Source organism: Culex quinquefasciatus, chromosome 2 (genome assembly GCF_015732765.1).
Source record: "Culex quinquefasciatus strain JHB chromosome 2, VPISU_Cqui_1.0_pri_paternal, whole genome shotgun sequence".
In the NCBI taxonomy this organism is placed as follows: domain Eukaryota; kingdom Metazoa; phylum Arthropoda; class Insecta; order Diptera; family Culicidae; genus Culex; species Culex quinquefasciatus.
In genome coordinates, this window is record NC_051862.1 from 181800690 (window position 1) to 181826200 (window position 25511).

Sequence of the window (25511 nt, forward strand, 5' to 3'; positions counted from 1 at the left end):
TGAAACACAATTAAAAAAATCTCCATATTTATAGGCAATTTCAGTAATTTTACAAACAAAACTAGTTTTAACAAATTTCAGGCAAAATTCCGACTTTTTAACAATTTTACCTAAATTTTATATGTATTTTGCTGAAAAGCTTATACACTTAGTTAACAAAATATAAACATTGATTTTTTTTCTTAAAAACTATATCAGTTCTTTTGTTGATGGTACATTTAGCGTACAAATAAAGTTTGAACATCTTAAATATCATTTTAACAAGAAAAACTATGACTATCAAAGTCACCCCGGAATTACAATTAAGAATTTTTAACGTAACTATTTTTCTAAACATTATTGAAAAAACTTTTTTCCGAAATTGTGCATAGACTTTGTGTGCTCTACCCCAGTACATGTTTTAAAAGAAACGACACGGAAATCTGTCCGGTGGGTGCCCGCGTGCGGTTCGGTCTAGTTTGCTCGTTGCTCGTGTTAAGAGCTGGTTTTCAGGGTGAAAAACGTGAAATTTCGGTTTAAAATTGTTGTTACGTGACGTGCGGTGTGCTCTTCCGTGCGGTTCAGAGCAGTTTCGAATGGAATTCGTGAAATTCATGTGAAATCAAAGCGTTTTAACTCCGGGAAGAAAATTTTTGTGAACGGCCATGTTTTTTTACACCAAGCTGGAGCATCTCCCGAGAGCTATCTTTCTAAGAGAGGGAGAGCCTCGTGGTGTAGTGTTGGTTCAGCAAGATCTTGATTGTGTTCGTGTTGTGGGTGTGTGTGTGTGTGAGCTGTTTGGTTCGCCGATGACCAGCTTGTTCGACGCACGCATCTTGCAAAGGTGTCGTGAGTGTGTGCAGTGTGGGGGCGGGGGTGGGCAGGTTTGGTGGTGTGACTGGCTTTCAGTGGTGGTTAGGTGTAGATTGACCAGTAGAGAGGCAGTTTCCCTGTCAGTGCTTGTGTTGGTGGCTTGTATTTTTTTTTTTTTTGCGGAGGCGAGACTGGTATGGCAGCCCTGTGACTGCAGCGCCTACTAAGCGGTGCTGACGACGGTTCAACGCTCTTCCGTCGCCCGGAGAGGAGCAGGCAGCATCGATCGAGCGGAAAGGCGACTGCACAGCATGCTGTGACCTGGGTGAGAGCGTTCTTTTTATGTTGTGTTTGAATAGTTTGAGTGTGTGCATTTGAGAGAGCAAGTGTGTTTGAAAAATGTATTTGCATGAGTGTTTATTCTCTCTCCCTCTCTTTCGGGTCTTGACATTTGCCTTCTGTTATCCCAATAAGGAAAGAGATGCGAGCCGTCTTTGCGTTGCGGCGCTTACGGTTTGCCTTGTGAGAAAAATTAACCTTTGGTGTGCAAATAATATTTTTAGTAGTGTAGTCGCTACTGACTCAATGGTGGCGAGACGCGTGGTCGGTGCATGAGGAAAGGGAGTGAAGAGTGGATTTCCAGAGTTTTTTTGAAAAGGACCAATAAACCATTGTCTTTCATATGTTTATAGGACCTAATCAAAAAAACTCTAGATTTGTGGCCAGGCTGAAATCATGATTTCAGCGTTTCAACCCGACTGTGTGCCAACCCACGGTCAGAACGCACCAATACAGTCGAAGACGACGAGGAGCGTGCTGTGATAGTTGGTGAGTCTGTTCCAAGCCGTCGGCTTATTTGTGAGTGTCTTGAGTGAGTGCCTGAGAGAGTGAGATTCAAATTAGGGCGAAGAAGTTAGGGGAGGGTAGGATCGAGATAGTTTAAGAAAGAGAGAGAGAAGGATGTGTGACTGTAGGAGTGTGTTGAATGTATGGATGACGGATGCATGATAGTTAGCAAGGTAGCGTTCTTTCATTACGTAACGTAGTTGGGGGGAGGGTGTGGGGTCATTTCTAAAGATTGCGGAGAATAATCTCAAAATTGGGTAGCAATTTTAATTGAGCGTTATTTATTACGCCTTTGTATTTTCTTGTTTGTTTTTTTTTTCTTTTTCTTTAACATGCATGCATTTAAAACGTTGGTCGGCACAGTGCCGTTTTCAACAGCCAAGATCTTAGAAGACTTACAACTTTACGTTCGGTAAATGTTGAGCGATCAGATAATATTTATGAAAATTTTAATTGATTTAAACTATGCTAAAATTTATTCATTAAACAGCATTCCTTTTGAATGTGTCATAATAAACCGATGTTTTTGTGATATGATATTTCTTAAATGTTTTCAAAAGTATTTAGGTAAGAAAGTATTTTGGGTTATACTGGTGTCATAGGCTGGAATGTAAGCGTTGGTATGAATGAGTTCGTTTAATGTTTATCAACTTATTTTCTAGGTTTTTCGATTTGAGTCGATTTTTGTTGGTGGGGTAGCGCGCACGCTTTGCAGGATTATTCGTGTTTCGGGCGTAATTATTATTATTATTTTTTTTGTGTGTGTGTGCTTTATTTAAGAGTCTTTTTTGTGTTGGAAAGACCTTCCCATAGCTCCGTAGCTCGGAGGGCTCGACGTCGGTTGTTTGTGTGTTAAGCCCTCTCCATAGCATCGTAGCTCGAGAGGCAACGAAAATCAATACCTTATCTAGCTAACAGAAAGAGGATCGGAAGGCACTTGCTGGTTGAGATCGTCGCGTCTATTCCGTAACAAATTCATGAACTAAATGATTATATAATTAAAAATCAGACTACGCAATCATTGCAGCTTTGCATTTAACACCTCATTTTATAAATAAATATTATTTGGTTCTATCTTTCCACAGCCGGCTGTCTAAGATTAAACCATTTCGTTAAAAATTTAACAACAGTTAAACGGGAAATGTCTCATCCGCAGCATCCGATTGTTTGCCTTGAGAATAAAATATAATACCTTTCAACAAACACTATGATTTTGGGTCGCATCATCATCTTCTATGATGAATCCTGACCAAACACCCTATCCTACTAACAAGTTTTCAGGTTCCTGGCGCTCGTGGGGTGTAAGCACAGAGTAAATCAGCTGCCCTAGTAGCAACCTGCGCTAACTAACATTCCCGTCCCTTAAAATCGAGGTCTACAAACTGACATGGCGGGCGCCGTTGGTGGCCAATGACTGTTACCTATTCGCAACTGATCTAGCTTTAGCAATCATGGTGTTTTATCTTTTCAGCGCATTCATACATGCTGTTGATAAGGGAAACACCACTAGATCGTCGAAGCCTATAATCAGTAGTGCTGAAAGGTTATTACGGTTCTGTTCAGCAACGGAGGGGCAACCATGGGTGATCTCTCATGCTCATGCTCTACCCCAGTACATGTTTTAAAAATAATATTATTGAGAAAAACCTTACCTGTTGGAAAATATTCTGAAAACAAATTGAAATCCTATCAAAGTCACCCCGGTTTACGGTACTTGGTTTTAGTGAATTTCAAGGAACACTCCAGATTATCCAGCAACATACAAACACAACCGCTTATTAGGCTTAGATGGGTAGATTTCCCCTACTTTTAATCTCAATTTTTAAAAACAAGTTTATCGTCTTATCACCAGAGCTTTGAAGCCGTTTTCAGAATAGAAATAGTGTATAATATTTTTTATGGCAATTTGTTTTTTAAGCCGATGAGGCTGGTACAAATTTAATTTAAACTTTTTCTGATTGATTCCGTATCTTCGGCAATGTTGTAAGTATTGATGAGAAAAATTAAGAATTATTTGGAAGACCATAACAAAATTAAATTAAAAATCATGAACGAATAAATACAATCTAGACATTTTCGTTATTTTATTTCAAAGATATCATGTTCCGGATTCAACTAATAATTGTGTTATGAACAAAAGTTTCTCTCAGTGTATTAGACCAGAAATAGAAGTAATTTATCATCAGACTGGCAAGTAATCCATGGTTGCTTGCTACACAGATTGAAATTCCAGTTACACTATCAATCAAGTTTTCGAATACAAAGACCAATAATAGCGGACAAGCATCTAATTCCACCGTGCCTCTAATGTTGCCATATCAGCAGTTTGATATTTAATCACAGCTCATTAAAAGCGTTTTCAACTGAAGCCGAGTGATAAATAGGAAGTGAGCAAGTAAATGTCTGGCAAAAGCATTGCAAAATAACATGTTTAAATAGTGAAAATCACCAAATTGGATGGAGTTAGGAGCTAGTGCTTAACCTGCCAAACATACGAGAATTTTCCCTGCGTAAGAAGAACGAATTAAATAAAATATATGAAAAATGAAAAAGGAAAAAATAGCATTTAACAAAATTGACACAAACATTAACCACCAACAGAGTATAAAAATCTGACGAAGGAAAGAAATCAGTCCTGACAAAAAAATACTTGCAACGCAGCTCCAGCATTAAAATTTCACGGTCCTCCTAGCCCTTCACGGCGTGTTTTCTAGAACAACCTTATCAGGAAAAAATAGTCATCGCCACTTTCAAATGTGTCTTATAGGAAATTTTCTCAGCTTTCCAATGCTTCTAAAAGCGAAATGTTTCATCAGGAAATTTCTGAGATATCTCTATTTTAATTTTTTGTGTTTTAAATTCTTTTATTATTTATTGTAAATGTTATACTAACAGTTCAGAAAACTTATCAAATGATGTGTTTCATGAGTCATTTACTCATCAAAATGTTTGCACATTTTGATGAGTAAGACAAGAAACAACTTTGTAGAAGATTGCAAACCGCTGAACATTTTGAAAATTATGTTTTGTCTATGTTTTTGAATACATGGGATTTATTCAGAAATTAAAATCATAAAACAGTGTAAAATGTATTTTTTAACAAGAATTATTTGATAATTACATATTTTTTGTGTACAAATGTCATGTGTCTACTCTGATTTAGCTTGTTCAACTGAAATTTTGGCTGGTTTGTGATTTTTAATGGTATTATTGAATTTTAATGAATAAATTTGATATTTTCTTAAGCAAACATTAACCAGGAACATAAATACAAATATGATTTGAAATCGAAAATGTACTACATATTACTGTATAGCAAGCTTCAAAAGTCATTTTTTATGAGTATAAAATAAAGATAAAATTTTGAAAAAGTTTTTCTGTAGAAAATGCACTTAAAAGTAGCAATAAAACTCGAGTCTTCGAATTCAGAATTCTGAAAACACCGTCACAAACATTTATTTTTGTTTGAACAAAAATTAAATAGTATTTTAACAAAAAAAAATCTAACAGAAACTTTCTTTCCAAACAATTTGAACAAAAATCAAGACATATATATTTTTTTAAGATAAGATTGAAGATGAGAGTCTTATAAACTTTTAAGATATTGCTAATTCCTTGATCATTTAATACAAAAAAACTGAAACAATCATTTCATACTAATGAAAAGTATATCTCCTAAAGCTAGCAACAGTAATTTGCAATATAATTTCGAGTATAAAACTTTTTTTTATCCGTGCAACTAGTTAGTGTTTGATTAAGGAAATATAATATTTATTCATAAAAATCTTGTAATACCCTATCAATCTCAAACCTGTAGAAATTTCGGTTGTATCAGCTAATTCCAAGCTGAATCAGAGCAGACCGGTGTTATTTGTACACAACAATTATGTAATAATCTATTTGTTCTTGTAAAAATAATATTTCAATACGGTTTTATTATTTCATTATTTGAATAAATCCCACATATTCGGTTAAAACTTAATTTTCAAAATGTTTAGCGGTTTGAAACCTTCTACAAAGTTGTTTCTTGTCTTATTTTGCACATTTTGGTCAGTAAAATACACATGAAACACATCATTTGACATGTTTCCTGGGCTGTTAATTAAAAGTTTCCAATAAATGATGAAAGATTTGAAAAGAAAAAACTTAAAATAGAGATATCTCAGAAATTTCCCGATGAAACATTTCGCTCTTAGAAGCATTGGAAAGCTGAGAAAATTTCCTATAAGACACTTTTGAAAGTAGTGATGACTATTTTTTCTCCTTAAGGTTGCCCAGAAAACACGCCGTGCCCTAGCAGCATCCCGCTTAGAAACCGTTAATGCACCCCTAAGTAGGGGAGAGTGGGGAGACTTGATCCCCGGGGAGACTTGATCCCAAGCCTGTATCTCGTCAGCATGTGGGTAAAACAATTAGCTTTGTTCTAGAAAGTTGTGCGAAATTGACTAAAACTCATTGTAGAAAACAAAGAAAAAAAATTAAAAAATGTTTAGATTGAGTTACACACATTTTTCTAAAAAGTGCTGCAAAAAACTTCCAAGAGATCTTTTTTCTTTGTTTTGATAAGTATAGAAAACACTCAAAAATTATTCAAAAAAATATTTTTTATACATGAATTGTTTGATAAACATATCAACTCCAAAACCCTTACGCATTTGACGTTAAATTTATCGTCATACTATTTTTACAATCAATTGTTTAAAAAAGTGCGTTGAGGGAGACTTGATCCCTGCATTTTTACAGTCACTGAAATCAGCTTCAAGATTAATTAATTGAGCTGGATTTTCATACATAGTTTCCTTTAGTATAGTTGTACATAACTAACTGCAGTTTGAACCATTTTTCAAATGTTTTGTAAACAAAAATTACCAGCTTTTGTAAACATGCTCAATTTTGGTCTAAAAAAGAAAATTTTAAGTTTTTAAATATTTTACATGCTAAACTTGTTATATTTTGAACACAAACGTACAGGTTTAATGTGAAATTGCTGTATCTTATAGAAAATTGAAAGTTTGGATTGATAAGAAACATTTAGCTTAAGATTTCTTCAAAATGTTGAAAGGGGGATCAAATTACCCCCAACATTTTGAAAATGCCGGTTTAAAATATTTTTTTAAAACGCTTGGCATTATTTTAAGAGTTTATCTGATGAAATACCCTTATCAGCCAAACATAGTTGAATGTTTAAGCTTTCAATTCATGCAAAAAGATCATAGTTTTGTGAGAAATTGACAGAGTTATGTGCGATACAAAAAAAGGGGATCAAGTCTCCCCACTCTCCCCTACACATTTGTTCACTGCGCTGACACTATCTTGCCTTTTCTTTTCCTCCGGATCACGTCCTTTTCCCACCGGTTAGGTGGAAAAAAAAGTTTTATGCATTTAACGCATTATATGGTGCACAGAATTGCCATTTAAAGGGGACGAGTGACGTAAGCGCCCCAAGCAGGCATGGAATAATCGCGAACAAATTATTTCGCAAGCGAGCTTTCTTCCCTCGCGAAAGAGAGAGAAGGCAAATCATGCAAAAGAGAATCGCTCCCGAATTATTCCTTGTCATCACCACCTTTTTTTTCTTTCACTTTGTTTACAAACATTGTCCATTTACAAAAAGTGCCAGGTCATTTTTCGACGGGTGAAAAAGATGTTACGCCGAATAATCAAGATGATGATTTTTTTTAGATTCCTTTTACCGATCTTTCGTGCGCGAGAGAGGAGAGCCATGTTCCCTTCCGATTTTTTCTCTTGATGATCGTTTAAAGATTTTCTTTTGATGATGATTCTTCCATCGCTGGCCACAAGTTTAAATATTAGCTTTGATTGCTACTCATAATTATCTCGTTGTGCAAAATGGACCCGCCATAAACTAATCCAGTTGAATGGAGTATAAGTCACTTTACAATATAACATAAGAGAAACTGTAATCCAGAACGACATGGAGAATGGTTCAGAATAGTGCCCACATCAGGATGCTAAGATGTGCTTCAGGAATGGATTTTAACTTGTTTTTTTTTATTCTCTACAGTCCTCCATACCAACCCTCTAACCTGATTACGAGGCCAAGAGCATGTTGAGTTCACTTTCAATTTGAGTCTGTGGGAAATTAATTTCCCACATGTGCTGCTCTCCCCGTAATGGCACTTGTAGTATTAGCTGTAAGAGCTGTTTGCAGCTGAGATTTAAAGAGGAGCTGTTGAAATGTAATGCATATTCTCACAGAAATTTAACAAATTTAGGGATACAATTGATGAAACTTGTCCACCTGTTGATACGAAAATACCTGCCAAGTCAAAGTTATCTACATTAAACATCGATTTTCGGTAAACATTATCTAAAAACAACACTCAGCCCCAGTTGAAATACCCAAAAAACATCAAACTTTGTCGAAACTGTGGCCTGTGTTTGTTTTGGTAAACATTTGCTGGGTTTCGTAACCATGATTAGGGACTGGAGGCAGTGCATTTCAATTTTCGGCTGTGTTTACGATCAAGGGCCACCGATGAAGCCATCGCTTTATCGGAGTTCCATTAAATACATATCATCACCCCTCCATCGCAACATTGACTCTATGAGTTTTGCTGCCACATGTCTATCGAGCTTCCCTCGTTGGTGCGTGCCCGAGTGTTATGTTGAAATTTACTCAGCACATATGGGACGACTCAAGCGACTATGTTTACCTTGGGTGATAAGATATCAACAAGCAAATGGGCACACACAGACACACTGTTCGATTAAGAACGATACTTTCCTTGATATACTTGCCTTGCCTTGAGGGGGGAAATGAACAAACCGTCTTTGGACGATAACACTTTCGTAATCCTGAAGGTGGGTGTGTTGGTATGACACCAGCCGAGTAAAGAATGGATTTAATTGAATGCTAACGTGGATTCCAGAAATTTTATATTAATAAGTGCAATTTATTTTCGTTACTCAATGTGCCTTTTTCCTAAGTTTATTAGAAAAATGCAGGTTTCAGAAATAATTAAAAAAAAAATTTGTTTGTTTTATCTTAAAATTTGTGGGGGCCTTTCATTTGTCTAAAGAAGCCAATATGCTTCATTGGTTCGTCTTTACAAATTTGACTTCTATCCAGACAAAAAATGGTATCTGAATATTATAGAATCTTTAACTTGAAAACAAAATTTCTGACTTCGGAACATCCAGCAAGGGCAGAACATTTTTTTAATGTTCTGAAAACATTTCAACCATGTTTTATTTAAAAAAAAAATAAAATCATTTCAAAAGTAGTTGCTATAGTTGCTCAATAGTTTAGCATTTAAAAATTGAGTGCTTTTTTGTTATGATAACACAAATATTACTTTTTTCCTGTTTCTTTTTTGTAGCTGCATTCCAGAAACTAGAGATCCAATCTCTAGAGTTTCATAGACAAATTTATATGAAATTATCTAAAATATCTGAACCTTCGAAAAAAAAAACTATTCAACGATAGAACTTGCAAAATTTTCACATACTCTGGTTTAATTTACTTCGAAATTTCTGTGAAAAATTTGTTTAATAACAATCCTGTTTTGCATAAAAAAATTAGTGAAATTATGTTTTGATTGTTTTTTCAAAGTTTTTCAAAAATTATGATTGATTTGCTGTAATTTACACTGGCAGATCAGTACCTAAAGCTTTATGAACGATCGTGCGCCACCATCAAAATAAATGAAAAAAACTTAAATATGAATTAAAAACTAAAATCCAAAGGTAAAATATTTTCTAGGTCACGGATATTTAAAAAAAAACTTTAACACCTAAACTTCCATGCTCGAGAAAAAGGAGGACTTTCCATATAACTTCCGCTTTTTTCTCAAGCTTGGGAGTCCTAAAACTATCTTTCCGAAGAGAATATTTCAAGGTGCTTTGATTTGCAATGATAATCACCTTCCGTCATATTGGCGTGGGACATACAGTATGAGAAAATTCTTAACGATTTGAAAAATAAAGTTTTTTGGTACTTTGGTATCTTGAGATTTTTTCAACGTTAATTTGCAACAATATCAAATAGTTTGTCAAGGATCAACATTCTCAGATGTTAGTAAATATTAAGATAATTATAATCGAACATTAAGATAATTATAATCGATATATTTTTTTATATTTTTGTCAGTTTCAATTATTTTAAATGCAATACTTGATTTGTTTGTACTTAGTTATACAAAAATGTGCATGTTGAGTTCTAAGTAATAGATTGTTATAACCGTTGTATATTTGTTGGAAGAGTTATATTGTCGGTGACTTTTTCCGATTTCCAAAAACAGCGACTATTATTTTTTATCTTTTTATGTACCTCGTAACTTTTTTGCTGAAAAATAATTTATATAACACCTCCAAGACTTTCGCCATAGGTGAAAAAGATAACTGTTTGTGTATACTTTTTTCAGAAAGAACTAGATTAAATTTGTTTGAATTTGAGTTGAAAGGAAAGCATACAAGAATCAATTAAATATTTATTAACAGGATATCACTTAGTGATCATAGTGAAAGAACACAAATAGAGCTTTCCTATCACAAAAAAGCTTCAAAAGCATAATGGCATCTGATAAATCTAAAAAATAAACAACTCAGTGCATGTGACTTAAAATAACAATCAAAAATATTAGAAGTTTTGTAAATTAAGCTGTTTCATAGCATATACTGAACAATAAAAAATAATACATTTTTTTAATTTAAGATTAATCCGACTCCGACACGGGTTATCAGAAATTTTTGGCTTTTTGAGGACTTTTTTTGGGAGTTTTGAGGACTCCGACTCCGATTCCAGGTCCCCGAAAAGACCCGACTCCACCGACTAAGGCTCCAACTCGGACTCCGACTCCACAGCCCTGTTGAAGGCTGTAGTATTTTTTCTAGTTCTGAACAATCCATTCTTAATTGTTGTAAAAAATGTGTGTTTATCCAAGCTTTCAAACATAAGTATTATTCGTATTTCGTGAGTTTTGTTATTCTTAAAAAAATCTAAAAGGTTTTAATAATTTTCAGAGTACTTCCATTCATTCAAAACACGAAACAAGAGCGAACACCAGCAATTTGAATTTGGAGGAAGGTCAAATCGTCCAATGTCCAATATTATTTGGTTCGTTTTTTTTATTTGGTTTGGTTCGTTTTAGATGACAACAGCATCTTGTGAGCTTTGGTACAAAGTGATGAAAATTTGTTTGATATGTTATGATTTTTTGAAAAAAAAGGTTTTTCCATAATATCATAATTATAGCCGAAACAAATTTTGACTTAAATTTTCGATTTAATTGAATTTGATTTGTAAGAATATGAAACGATGCGGAATTTTCAGAACTGATAAGTTATATTGGTGACCCCAAATTTTACGAAAAAAATTCAAAATAGTTTATTTTGTCTTGTAATGCAGCTGAAAAATACTATTTTACTCCTCATTCGTAAGTAATGATTTACATATATTTTACGAAACAAAGCATTTCATTCAATCTTTCAAGTGTTATTAAATGGACCATCTGGAACAGATAAACCCAACACGTTACATTGTCAGTGTCTTCTTAGCTAGAAGTAACCAATCCGCCCAACATATCGCTTACAAGGCAAGTTATTAAATGTTCAACATCAAATTGAAAATCCGTTCCAGCTTGCACGCTGCAACAGATCCAGTCCAGTCTTTTAGCAAGGATATCGAGACGATGGCTGGCTAGCTGGGTTGGCCAGGACATAATTCCACAATTCAGCCGGAAAACAATGTGGCGGCTCCGTTCTTAAGCCCGGCTAATCATAAGCAGATTAAAGGCACAGCCGACGACGACGATGGACCACTGCAGATCGGCTCCGAGCTTTGGGCGAATAATCTGCTGACCAGGAATAGAAGGAAGGGGGGACCGTCGGACCGGGTTAGCGGCAGAGATTTAACATGGCGCCTCAACGTTATCGACAGCAAACATTCCGGAGGGTTTTTGCGGGAAGGATCAGAATGTGGTGTGGCCAGTGGCAGTCCCTGGGGGTGGGCGCATGCCATTTCAGGAACTCTTCTGGTGAAACCGAAATGCACATTGTCACTGCTGGGTGTTGCTACGGAAATGTAGTTTCAGTCGGTTCCAGAGAACGATGTCATGCTAGAAATTGAAATTGCATTTTTGGAGTTTTTTTAAGGTCCTATAAATACATGAAACACCATAGCTTATAGAACCTTTTCAAAAAAAGCTCTACATTTGCATGTAACATCAAAATTGAGTACTGAAGAAGACCTTTGAGATTTTTTTCGGAATCTATAATCTAATCTAATCTAACTCAGGAGCAGCCAATTCAATGAACATACTGGAAAGTATTTGGGTTAAATTACACACCAAGCTAGTTGCTTCTCAATATTAATGATTGCGGTGCATGCGCGAACACTCGAAAATGAAATACAAAAATTCAAGCGGGCAGCCCTACAGCGTTGTGATAACCGCAGAGAGGATTCTGATCACGGATCACATGTCACAGAATCTACTGGGGAGGAAGGATGCGTGGACATACCGTACCAAACGCTCCGGTTTATAAATGTAATTTTTTTAATTGAAATCGCGTTAATAAAGAATCCATGCCTTATGCCAATCACATCACTCAATTTAGAAAATCATTCAAATTATTTTGGTTTTTGACAAAATTGTTAAAACATTTAAAATATAATGTTTTTTGTTAAGTTAATAATTTTTTTTAGTAAAAGAAATTTCTAATTAATTTCATTCAAATGATTTTCCATCTTTCGAATATAAATTAAAAAAAACAAATCAGTTCTTTTCTGACAATATTGACAGTTCTAAACTGTAACACATACACACAGTTCGTGATTGGAATTGAGTCAATAATTTCCGATAAATTTCCGCTTGAGGTTAATTCAATTACTGTACACGCCGAAATGGAAAACAAGCGCAACTAATCTACACCAGCATGACACCCCGGTCCGATTGAATTATGATATTTATGTGTACTTTATGGTTGTGGGTGTGTGTGTGTGTGTTATTTAGCACATTTGATTAGCAAAACTAGCCGGCCGGCTGCATTAAATATGGTAATCAAAGGGACGATTTTGATTTGAAATTTGATTATGGGTTGGCTTTGACCGCGGTTAATTAGATTTTGTCACAATTTGTCCGAACCGCATTATTATTCACGGCAGGCAAAGTGTGGACCAGTGATGGGATTGAAAGTGGTCAATGCAGCTCGTTAACTGAGATGTATTTTCAAGCAGGCAATTTTTCACATGGAATTTCACTAAAATAATTTTAATACTAGTTAATATACTTCATAATGACTTCAAATTTGCAATCGTTAATTCAAATGGAAATTATAAATTACTGAAGAATCCAAAGAAAACTATATCTAATTTGATATTTTGATTTTGTCATGGAATATTAAAAATATTTCGAAAAATAAATAAATTAAAAACAGCAATTTAAGCAGGAATACTCAGATATTTTTAAAGATTACAGAAACAAAAACTGTTAAATTTAATTAAAAGGCCAAATTTCCAGTTAAGATCAATCAACGCGAAACGAACAGCAAAGTGGCAAGCCAGGCGGAAACCCGACAAATTAAATATACATTTTTTCAAACAAAAAACTTCTGCACACTGATACCACGAACTAATGGCGCTAATAAAAGCAAATGGTGCCAACTTTTCCGTAAAGATAAACCGGTTCACTGCAAGTGTGGGAAGCGGGAGATACTTTTATTTAAATTAAAATTTCCCCAAGAAACCTCTCTCCCGAAAACAAAGTTTTAACGTCTTCCCCCGCAAAGGAACTTCCAACTGATAAAACATATTAAAAGACGTCTGTTACTGGAACGAGCCAACGGAGCGATCTAACTGCCGCTGACCCGCATGAACCCAACATAAAGCACATACCGGACCATCTGCTGCCGCGCTTCGTTCATTGGAAGTTATGATAACTATGCTGCTGCCCGTGCGCCCAGTCTTCAGCTGATTGTCACCCCAACTCACATGGAACGGAACGTGCGGCTTTTTTTTCCCCTCTGGAACTCATCATCGTTTCATCCCTCGCAGTTGACCACCCTTAAAGTCGTTTTGCTGCTCCATCAGGGCTAAGGGCAGCATGAAAGTTAACCCTTAAATCTCTTATGCGCTTTTTATTTTTTTTTTATATTTTCCCGTGTTTTGAAAAATATTTGTTCTACACAAAACTTTGCTTATCTTGTTTTAGGTTTGTCATACTTCATATTGTGTACCTACACAATAAAACAAACGTGGTTTAAATGACATCTAAAAAGGGGTACATCTTTTATGTCAGAAAAAAGCTTGAATTTTACCTCAAATAATGCGTAAATTTACATCTGACAGACGCTATGTACCGTCAGTAAATACAGCATACAATGTACGGATCACATAGAGGTACATTGGCTTTGATCGTCCAGTTTTCACAGCGGCGAGTTGGCCGTGCGGGTTGGGGCGCGTACTTAGTAAGCTAGATATAACTAACGCCGGTTTGATATTATTTTAAGGATTACAGATATTTTTTCCTAGCGTCTGCAAAATGTAAATTTACACATTATTAGAGGTAAAATTGCAGCTTTTTTCTGACATAAAAGATGTACCCCTTTTTAGATGTAATTTTACCATGTTTTTTTTACTGTGTATTTTTAAGCACTTATTTTCTTTAGTAACTGTTTGATTTTGATAGTAATTGGCCAATTCAACCATCTTCTATCATTAACTTTTGTCTATTTAGTTTTTAAATATTGTTTCAGACACCTTTAAATTTATTTTTTTACATACAGTCCAGACTCGATTATTCGAAGCCTCGATTATCCGAAGTTTCGATTATCCGAAGTTCGATTATCCGAAGGTTTTTATAGGACTTCGGATAATCGAATCACGAACAAAAAAATTGGTTTTCTTTTTTTTCTTTTTATTGTTTTAAACATCAAATTCGTATATCAAATTGTATTTCCAGTTCCAGCATACTGATTTTTACATAAATAACTAGATTTTTTTAACAAACACTGCTAAGTGCAACTCCGAGCTTCCGTGGCCGTGAGGTTACGGGTTTCGCCTTGTAAGCGGAAGGTGATGGGTTCGATTCCTGTCTGGCTCGGCAAAGTCAGATCCCTTAAAGGAGTAAATATGCTCACTGGGAGTACTGACCAGTAGGGGATGGGTTTCGACTAGCGGCGTGCTGGGTTTCCAATCCAGAGGTCGTGAGTTCGATGCTCATACCGAGATGATGAATTTAAAAAAAAAAACTCTGCAAAACCATATATTTTTAAAAACATTAAAGCCACATAAAACAAGTCAAACATCCAACCTTAAAATTTTCGAATATTATAATAGCTCTTCTTTTCAAACAGCAACACATTCAAAATCAATCAAAAATCGCTCCATTTTTTCAAACGACTTAATTTGTCACCACAATTAGAATTGTAATGAACCAAAGTTTTTGTTTTTGGCGAAATTTTTTATGTTTATTTGAATTTTCTATTCCATAAAAACTCTTCAATTTTTTTAACAGTCTATTTGGAAAGTATTTCTGTTCATAGACAAGTTCAAGTATAAACGACACGGTGTTTTTCGTTAAGATTAAAAAACACGACATATTGTGGGTTGAATCAAAATACCTTTTTGAGATTTAAGATTTTTTTATCAATATTTGTTTAGAAATGTTACTAAAAATTGATGAATTCATTTAGAACATATTTATCGAGCTGATTATTATTATGCCTTAAATAAATAAAATTAAATAGTTTTAAAAGTCAAATTTGAAGGTGAGCCCACGATTTTTTTTCGTTCAATTTTTTTGTGAAAATAGCCTAAGATGTTACAAAAAGACTCACGAAAAATGCAGGATGGAGCAACTCACCCAAAAAAATCATTTACTGAAACTGTTTTTTTAAGTGCTCTAAACATGAAAATCTTCAAAAACCAAACACCAGAGTCGATTTTCAAGAAAATTTTACAATAAAGTCTCCACATTGACCATTGTCCAACCCTTGTGAAGTTACAGTGGTTTTAAAAATAAAAATGTTGGAATAATGGGTTTTTCGATGATTTTTGGCAATTTCTAAGAGACAAACTTGATTTTTCAGTCTCGAAAATATTTTTACCGGAAAGCTCGTCCAATTTCCCATAAGTCATTATCGAGTGAAACTGGCTCCATATACACAAAAATTGCTTATATAAGCGAAGGATAGTATGTCTACAAAGTTTCATTGAAATCGGAGAGGGTCGAGAAAAAAGTACTTAAAATAATCCTGTTTTGGGCTGGAACTGCTCCTTAGTAACATTAAACATGAAAATGCGACTTTCTCCAAAATATCTGGCTTTTCTTTGTAAGGATTGTGTTAAATAACTATATTTTCAATTGTTTTTAGTTGTTGAGAAGTTTCATTTGATTGCATGGCAATATTCATTATTTCTCTAAAATAGAAAAAAAAAATCATTATTTATTAATAAAACATAATTTTATTATGTTTTAGATGCTTATTTAAACAAAACTATGGTGAAATACCAATTTTTAAGAAGTATTTCAGATTGAGATCACTTAAAAATCGAACTGCTGAGAACTGGAACAAAGTTAGAGAAAATTTGTTTGACAAAGTTGAAGATAGCAGCATTGTTTTGTTTCATGTTGTTATCATTCAGTTGATGTTAAACACACGGAAGGGTTGCAAGATCAGAAAAATATTTTGAAATGGTATTGATTAGGGATTCGAAATGTATAAGGATAATGAGATTCCGCTTAAATATAATTTTTGAGATTTATTTCTATTTGAAAAATAAAGCAATAAACGTATCATTCTGTTTTCCAAAATTACACACGGGACAGTTATGCTTTTGTGGGCAGTGCTTCAATAAGCTTTGATTTAAATTTTAATCCATTCTAATCAATAAGTAAATTGAGCATTTCTCTACGAAATCGGCCGATTTCGACCATATTTATTTATTAAATGGTACTTAAATATTCGAAAATATGTAAGGGACCATCCATAAACCACGTGGACACTTTTTTGAAAATCGCAAACGAAATCGGTCTCTCTAAGCCATTCGCTGTTCTACCCGATTGGTGTGAGAGGGAGAGCAAAGAGAGAGCGTTCAGTAGCGATTGGTGTGGAAGTGACAAACGGTAGGGAACGGTCAGAGCAGTTTTTCGTCGCGCGAAATTCGTGCTCGCAAGTGACTGAATCTTTTTGGAGCAATCAGGCCCCTTTATTAAAACCAAGCTGGTGCACGTTGAAACTGATTTTGAAACAAATTATCAAAAAAAATCATCTTTTATCGAATTGAAAAAAAAACAAACATGACTTTTATTTACGAATCTAACTTTTGCTCAATTTGGAAAGAATTCTATTGATTTTTTTGCGGGTCTTGTTTCTATTTGAATGTGAATTAGATGTAATATTTTATTATTTTAATTTCAGGTATCAAACATTCTGAGCACAAGTCAGTTGCCTTAAAAAAAGCTTAAATAATTCTTGATTACTTTTTCAAAACATCTAAAGCACCATGAGTTTTCTATGTACATATGACCTTTTGAAAAAGTAAGCAAGAATTTTTCAAAATCCGATTTCCATGATCGCCAAGGGTTAAGCCACTTCCCTGCATTTGCTTTGGACACCACCCTGTATAAAACCCGGGGGTGCGAAATAACAGCGGCAATAATAATTTCGTCCTCGTTTATTTTTCTTTTATTTGACTCCTTTTTTAGTGCCATTTCCGATGTTGTCCCTTCTTTAGGCTTACTCCTTGTTTGAAGGAAAAGGAAAAAGAAGGAGGAAGGTGAGCTGGTTCAGTTTACTGGCCGGCACGCGCCTCAAGGCATGTTCCGACAGCAGCAGCAGGAGTTGTTAGCTTAAGGTCGTCTGGAAGCATAATTTGCTCTGTTTGTATGAGTGTGGAATTTGTGTTTGTGTAAATTGCTTCATTTTCGGGGGATATTTCTTTTTAAACGGGAAAAAGAGGCATAAAACTGTGCTTTCTCGAAATTGTTATTGCTTGGAAAATGCAAACGAAAACTATTTTGAAGTCCATAAAATTTGCATTTGGGGTGAGACAAAAACCTAAATTCAAATTTTATGGACTATTTGCCCAATCAGTTGGTAATCTTTTACCTCTTTTACGGATATTGTGTGACAAATCAACCATAAACTAAAACTCGCTTGATGAAAGCCATTAAAAACAAAAAGTTTAGTTTTGAATAAATTGTCTCTTCATTTTTATTAGAAACATTTTGTCATAATTTATCCATAATAAAATTTTAATTTATTATTTTCAAATTAACAACTGGCATACAAATTGCATTAAACCTAAGCAGAATCCATCTCCTTTGAACAGTTCCAACTGTTTTGAAACAGATGTCATCACTCTGTTATACCGAAAACTCGTAAAATAACTTCGCTTTTCGAACTGAAGGTTGTCGTCTCAGCTATGCTCATCGAAAAGTTTCCCCTCTTTTCCCGACAGATGGACGAAAGTGGCGGCGGCATTAAATTCGAATGTGAAACGTGGAAATAAAATCCGGTGCTCGGGTTATCACGTGTTCAAACTCCAGAAAGGACAACTTTCCGTCGCCATCTACGTCCGATTCCTCGATAACCTTGTCGGCGATCTGCTGGCGCTCCTCGGTGGTAAGGTCGTTAGCGGTTAGGGCGGTGATTACGCTTAGCAGGTCCGACTGGCCGATGAAGCCGTCCTTGTCGTAGTCTGGAATATAGAAGATTCGTGAAAGTTTGAGAAAATGACTTGACAATTTCAAAGTAAAATGTTATTGAACTAAGATTTTTTTAGTACTCCATTTTTACTGTTAAAATTATTAATGAAAAATTCAATTAAAAAATCACTATTCAACTATAGAAAATTATTAATTCTCAAAGGGTAATTTTTTGTTGCAACATATTTTCATCATTTTTTATTTTAACATAAATATTGCGATTTTTGAACAAAAGATAAAAGAAACGAAGCATTTTTTCATCATTAGTCACCATACAAGTTTGTGGGCTGATCATGCAAAATGGGTACGTAAATATATGAAAATTTGAATCTTAAGATTAGATTTTGTGATCAAGCTGGTGTAATCGGCAAAAAATTTGATTATAGTAAGGATCATTGGAAAATAATAATATATGAGCAAAAATCGATTTTTTTTATTTGTTTTTTTTTTTTATTTTAGGACTCAATAAGACATCCCATAGTGAGCCATAGTGCATGATGTGAAAAGTAATGTGTTTAAGTGACATGCATTTTTGAAAAAAAAAATGAATTATAACTTAAAAGTGGCCTAAAAATTCTATTAGAGCTAAATCAAATTTTCGCAATTCGCAATTCGCAATTTTCAGTGTACCCGAGCAGGGGTAAATAACACGGGAATACCATATTTTGGTATTACTTGAGCAAATAACAGCGACCAAAATGTGCCCTTGGTTGCCCAGTAATAGATGGTAAAATACCATGAAATCATACCAAAGTCTTGTATGTGGAAGGGCACAACAATACCAAACCATGTTATTCCAAGGGTAAAATAATACCTCACAATAGAACCATTTCAATACCAAGTTGAGGTCTTCTGGATTTTTGAACATTGCTTGAATACCAAAACTTGGTATTGCCATGGTTTTAATTTTAGGTATTCCCGCGCCCTTGAAAATCATATTTTGGTATTCCTGTGGTCTTCCACATACATGATTTTGGTATGATTTGATGGTATTTTACCATCTATTACTGGGCAACCAAGATCACATTTTGGTCGCTGATATTTGCACAAGTAATACCAAAATTTGGTATTTTCATACCATTTTTAGTGCAGCAGTTGCAGTTAGTGAAAAAACGGAAATGATCCATATGCAACAGCCAAATCTACTCACCTGATGATTCCATGTTGTTCTTAGTGATATTCTTCACCACACCAAATGCATTTGTCATTGATGAACGGCCTGTGATTGAAGTTCTTGAAGATTCTGAAAAATAACAAGATTGAAAAATAAGTGTTATTAAAATAAAACTGGATTGAAATTCACCAAAATTCAATAATCTTTCGATTGACTCGTTTTTCAAAGTATTTGTTTTTTTTCAAGTCATTTTAGCGCAAAATTTATTATCTTGTCCAAATTGGTAAAAAAAATCCCAAAGTTTTAGAGAAAATTGATGAAACCTTTCAATACCAAAATAATACCAAAATGTGCCATCCTGACTTAGAAAACTTTCCACAATTTCAAGTCATTTCTGTAGGGGGTATATCAAAAATGTTTAAAATCAAGTTTGAAATTTCCGGTTTTCAATTAAAGCATTTGCTTTGAGACATAATTTTAGCGCAAAATTAATTATTTTGTCAAAATTGGTCAAAATTTTCCCATAATTTCAGAGGAATTTGATAAAATACAGTAATACCAAAAGAATACCAAAATGTGGTGTTCGACCATTGACAAATTCTGCAATTTTGCAATATCTAAACAATACCTTAAATTGGTATGATACCACATTTTGCTCTTGCATAATCCTTAAGACAAATTTTAAAGGATCCAGTAATACCAAAATTTGGTATTGATACCAGAGAAAGGTATTATTACGCAATTCCCTTGTTATTTACCCATGCTCGGGTTATAAGAACGGGCCTTGACCGATCTTATGCACTAGGTTCCCGACGAACACGAACTGCCCTTACACCTACATCTCACCCTTGCTCTGAGTCAGTACGAGCAACACGCTAGAACACGCTTTGAGTGTTCGTGCCAGGCATGCACACCTTCTTTTCCGGTTACGCATTTTAACTCGGCCGGGGGTGGTACATTACGTAGGGTTTGATGTAAGTATAAGCGCCTATCCATTTATAGTGTGCCTATCAACTTTCATTAAAGCAAAAACTGTTTTATTTTTAGTTTGAATTCAAAAACTTATTGTTATTTACTGTTATTGTTTTCTCCTGAAATCTTCCCTATTGTTGAGTCTGTTTATCTGTTGCTATTTCTTTTGTCGCGGTGTTTTGTTACAGTTTACCAAAATACAATAGTAATATTTGTGTTAATCCTTTAACCATTCCATACATTGAGTAAGGGCTCAAACATCACTTGTTTGAAAAAAGGGTGAAGATTGAAAACAATAGACAGTAAAAGAGAATTTATTTCATAGAAATCAAGTATCAATAGTAAGAGAATAATGAGCGTATTTTGAAGAATAAAAATGAGAAGCTAGATGTATTAGATGGAAAATTAGACAATAGTTAATAAATAGAGATACAAAACAAGCATAGATTATAGTAATAATAATTCATAGGGCAGATAAAGAATTATTCAAATAAATAAATTCGCAATAAAATCAAAAAAGATAAGGCGAATGATAAATAGACTTGATATTACTAGTACATTAAGGAAAAGTATATTTTTAAGGAAAAAAAACAAAACAAAGTTTGTTACAGCAGTATCAATTGATAGAAAAGAGTGGAAAAGCTTTGAGAGATAAGAGAATCAAAAGTTAGTAAAATTAAAATCAAATGTTGGATATTAAATAGAAGAATCAGTGAAGAATTGGGAATCAGAAGAGCAAAATAAAAATAGGAGATAGGTGGTAGCTGAAATGGAAAGAAGAGAAACCCCGTTGTGCGATGTTTCAGGTACATCCACAGCAGTTGACTCAACATACCGCGAATCAAAACAATACAATCTACAAATTACTTCCCTTTCCCACATTGTCGCGCCCCTTTCTTTTAGGTTTACGATGCGTTTCCACAGGCCACCAGCTAGGTCATCATGAAAACCAAGCCAACGTGGAGGTAAGAAAATAGGACACTCGCAAGGAACCAGAGCTATACTGTTCTGATCAAGATAATTCGGATGATCTAACAGAACTACGGATGTAGTTAGTTACGCTCCTTCCAGGATGTTCCTTACGTGGACGTCAACCGAAGAGCACGCAACAAGGTCAGTGCCATTGCATGCTCTTAGGTATCAATCCTTGGCCTGCGTCAAACTTGAATAGTTGATTACAAATTTTTATTGAATTACAAATGCATTTTTCCAATATTTCATCACCGCCATTTTGGCCACCATCTTGAATTAAGAAATTCTTCTTCTAATTATTTTTTTTTCAAGGTCATTGGTAAATCGAGTTTGGACTGGACTAACTCTATTTTCGTTTATTAAAAAAATACCTTGGCTAAAAATTTGCATTGACAAAATTTTATAAACGATTGTGAATAAAATGTATAAATTTTATCAACAATTTACTTCAAAACATTGGACTTTATTACCTTCACAATGCTATCTGAAATTATTCAAGTGCTTTTACACAGCTTTCAAAAAATCTTTTTCAAACATTCATAAATGGGTCATAAAAATCGTCTGTCGTGCACTTTAGCTTAAAAATTGACAGTTTGGTCCTTGTTATTAAGATCGGTATTTTCTTTATATTCAAAAGTAAAAGAAAGTCTTTCCCTGTTCCTGGAGGAACACCCGTGAAGAGAAACGGGACCATTTTATGATCAACTTAACCTTTTACGAAGACTTGTAAACATGGAAGAAAGAATGATGCTAAATAAATTCACGCAGATATTTTTAATTATTATTTTTTTTTTGAAATAAATAAACAAATACCAGTTTTAGCTTTTCTTGGTAAATGGTGTTCTTTAAAGGTAAATCAAAATTTCAGGTATCGATCGAAAAAAAACTAAAAATAGAATTACCACAAATTTCAACGTATAAATCCTGCTCAAAACTCACCATAAATCTTAAACGCATAAAACACCTTTATATCCCTCGGCGCCTGCTCACTAAACACCGACAGCAGATCCAAAAAATCCTCAAAGGTCAAATTCCCATCGCCCTGCCGGGAGAACGCCTCGCAAATCCTCCCCTTGAACGGGTTCTCCACCAGCTCGGGCATCTTCTCGATCCTGTCGCGCGGCACCTGTATCGAGGTGGCCTGCCCCTCGGTCATCACCTCCGGCACCAACTCCGGGCTGGTTTCGCGGAACCGCTTGTGCACCCTCAGAATGTCCTTCCTCGTGAAGAACGTACAGTCCTGGTAGTCCTCCAGCTGCTGGTCGGTGAAAGTGACCACCTTGTTGCCCATGGCCAAATGATGTGAACCTGTTGGCTGCCGGAATCAGACTGCTGGTCCCAAAGGCCGTGGCTTCAATTATAAAACACTCCCCCGGGGGAAGGAAGCAGGTTGAATTGAGGAGCAACACGCAATAAAAAAAGAGGCAAAGCACCGTCAGGAATGTGAAGACGATTGCAATCATCCGACGGGGTGATATGATAACGCGACGACAGGGTAGGGCAAGAAAGGAAGGAAAAATGGACCCACCCACGCGGGGAAATTAAAAGCCAGCATGAATATTAGCACTTCTGCCACTGCTGTTGGGTTGACTGATGTTTGCTTGCGGGGCACTCCCATGTGTAAGGATATTTCTAAGAGTGTGGGGATGGTGGGAATAAATTTTACCAATGTGCTTTTCCATTATATTTAAGTCGTCCAGTCCAGATCAACCATGCTCCTCGCGAAGACGGAGCTCCTGGGTCAAGGGTCAATTTCAAATATTTTCGCCTTGAAACTTTATTTTTTTGTAGGGGAAATATACCCTTTCCAATCAAACAACTATCTTCGTCATGTGGAGAGTTTGATGCTCGATTAAAGCTCCAAAAATACTATTTAGGCTATAAACTTACCAGCAACAGCACCGCCTCGAGTAAGCACGCAAATGAATGCCACTTACCGGCCAAAAAGATCAAATTTAAAACACTTTTGATCATAATTTCTATTTTGCGAGATCATTTCTCATCATTTTGGTGGCACACACATCCAGACGCAAGATGAGAGGTATACTGCTTAACGAAAGTCGCCATCAATATCTTTTCACTTGCGCTAACGATATCAAAGCGCTTAAGATATAAAATTGCTCTAACTATCGGCAAAATGTTCTTTTGAACATTAGTTAGTCACTCACTTGAAATATAATCCCGAAACATGTAAATAATTAGCAAGCGCCATAAAAAAACAAACGCGCCAAGCCTTTTAACGTTTGACTTTTGACGACCCATTCCAATCGAAGGCTGAAGAAAACCAAGCGAGAAGCAAATAAAGATCAAAGGATATAGCCACCAACACCACCAGCAGCGCCTGTTGGAGTGAGCAAGTGCTGCCAGGAAACTTTCACTATAAATGCTACTTTTCGTGAGTGTTCGCTTAAACTTTCATTAATTTTGGCAGCACTAAGCAGACCCAAAAGAGCGCTGGAAGAAAAAAGAACTAAGCTGAAAATAGGAAAATGGGCGTGGCCTAATGCTTTCCGACTGATTAAAATACATTTGGGAAATATTTTTTTCAAATGCTTGTAAAAGGAATAGAGTAACTTTTAGTAATAGTGGAAATAAACAGAAATGTTCACAAAAAGTTGCTCTACTTGTTGGTGTACTTAGTAAATTAGGTAGTAGGTTTTAGTAAATTTCAAGGAACACTCCAGATTATTCAGCATCATTTAAACACGACAGCTTATTAGGCTAAAAATGTGTATATTTCCTCTAATTACATTCAAAATATGAATTTTGATATCCAATAGATGCTTAAGCAATAGATTCTTATACTAGTATAAAATTAGTTATGAATTAGATGGAAGATTTGATGTAGTTAATTCATTTATTTCAGGCAGCTTTAAACTTCTTGGTCATTCGTTTGAAAATATTTTGAAAAAAATAACTCTAACACAGGGATGCCCAACATTTTAGCCCTGCGGGCTGGATTTGATTTTTCTGAAGCATAGGCTAAGCCGGAAAAAAATAATAAGCACAATTTTTGGGTTGTTAATCAATTATTTCAACAATATATTTTAAAATGATTTCAAATGCATACACAATTTAAACAGGTTTGCAAAAAAACATATTGAAAAGTGTTTTAATCGTTGTTCTTTGAATTTCTGTAAACTATTAAGGTTTATGATTTTTTTTATTGGTGCCCTTTGATTTCTTGACTTATTTTGAGACATTTTTATTTTATTATAATATTGGCAGCAATTTTTATTTTCAGAATAATTAATTTCCTTTTCAAACCAAACGTTATCGCAAACAAATATATTTCTTTTTGCTTGCTCATTTATTGACGTATTAATTTTATTCAAATTCTTCAAAATAGATAAACTTCAATATGAAGTAAACGCAGTAAAAACCGTAAGTAATTTAAATTCAGTTCTTTTCTGTATAGTTTAAGCCAACATCCAAGGGTTTTTTTTTCATAAACAGTCCAGACTCGATTATCCGAAAGCCTTGGCAAAGTTTCACTTCAATCGAGTATGGACTGTACGGAACAATTTTAATGAATTTGAAACAAAAAATATATATAAAAAATAAATATAAAAGCTAGGTCTAAATAAAACGTTGAATTAACAACATTTTATTGCTAAGGGAAAAATCAAATAAATGTCATTATTAGGCCGTTGCAAATATTTTTTGAAGTTTATGTCCCTGGACTCTGACCAAAGTCGAGGGGGGGGGGGGCAAAAAAATAAAAAAATATATATAAATTGAAACTACGAGCCAAGGTTTCAACATTTGAATGAAAAAAGTGTTTCAAAATGCATTATACACCTGTCCGGTTGCTTTGCCATCATTAGTTTCCAAAATATCTAAGTATTGACGAAAATTTTATTTTTTCGAAAAATAATTTTTTTGCGGTGCTCTGCATTGGAATTTCATAAAAAATCCAAACATTTTTAACATTTTTTAACAAGCCCAATTATGCTAAATATGATTATCAATGCAGAAAAATGCATTTTAGATTATTTTCAGATGATTAGACTAATATTTTCATGAAAATTTTGAAGTTTTTTTGATTTTTTTTTGCCCCCTGATTTTTCAGACCAATTTTGAAGGGGAGGGGGGGGGCGACATAAACTTTGAAAAATATTTGCAACGGCCAAGCATTATTGTAA

At 34.7% G+C, this 25511-nt stretch overlaps 1 protein-coding gene across 1 annotated transcript; it reads right to left on the minus strand.

Moving 5' to 3' along the window:
• Positions 1–17840: 17840 nt before the first annotated feature.
• Positions 17841–22681, minus strand: LOC6033262 (calcium and integrin-binding family member 2). The gene is made up of 2 exons (XM_038256029.1): positions 22306–22681; positions 17841–18301 (listed from the first exon to the last, which is right to left on the minus strand). The coding sequence occupies exons 1-2, from the start codon at positions 22655–22657 to the stop codon at positions 18084–18086; spliced, it is 570 nt and encodes a 189-aa protein (XP_038111957.1). The 5' UTR covers positions 22658–22681; the 3' UTR covers positions 17841–18083.
• Between the last annotated feature and the right edge of the window lie 2830 nt (positions 22682–25511).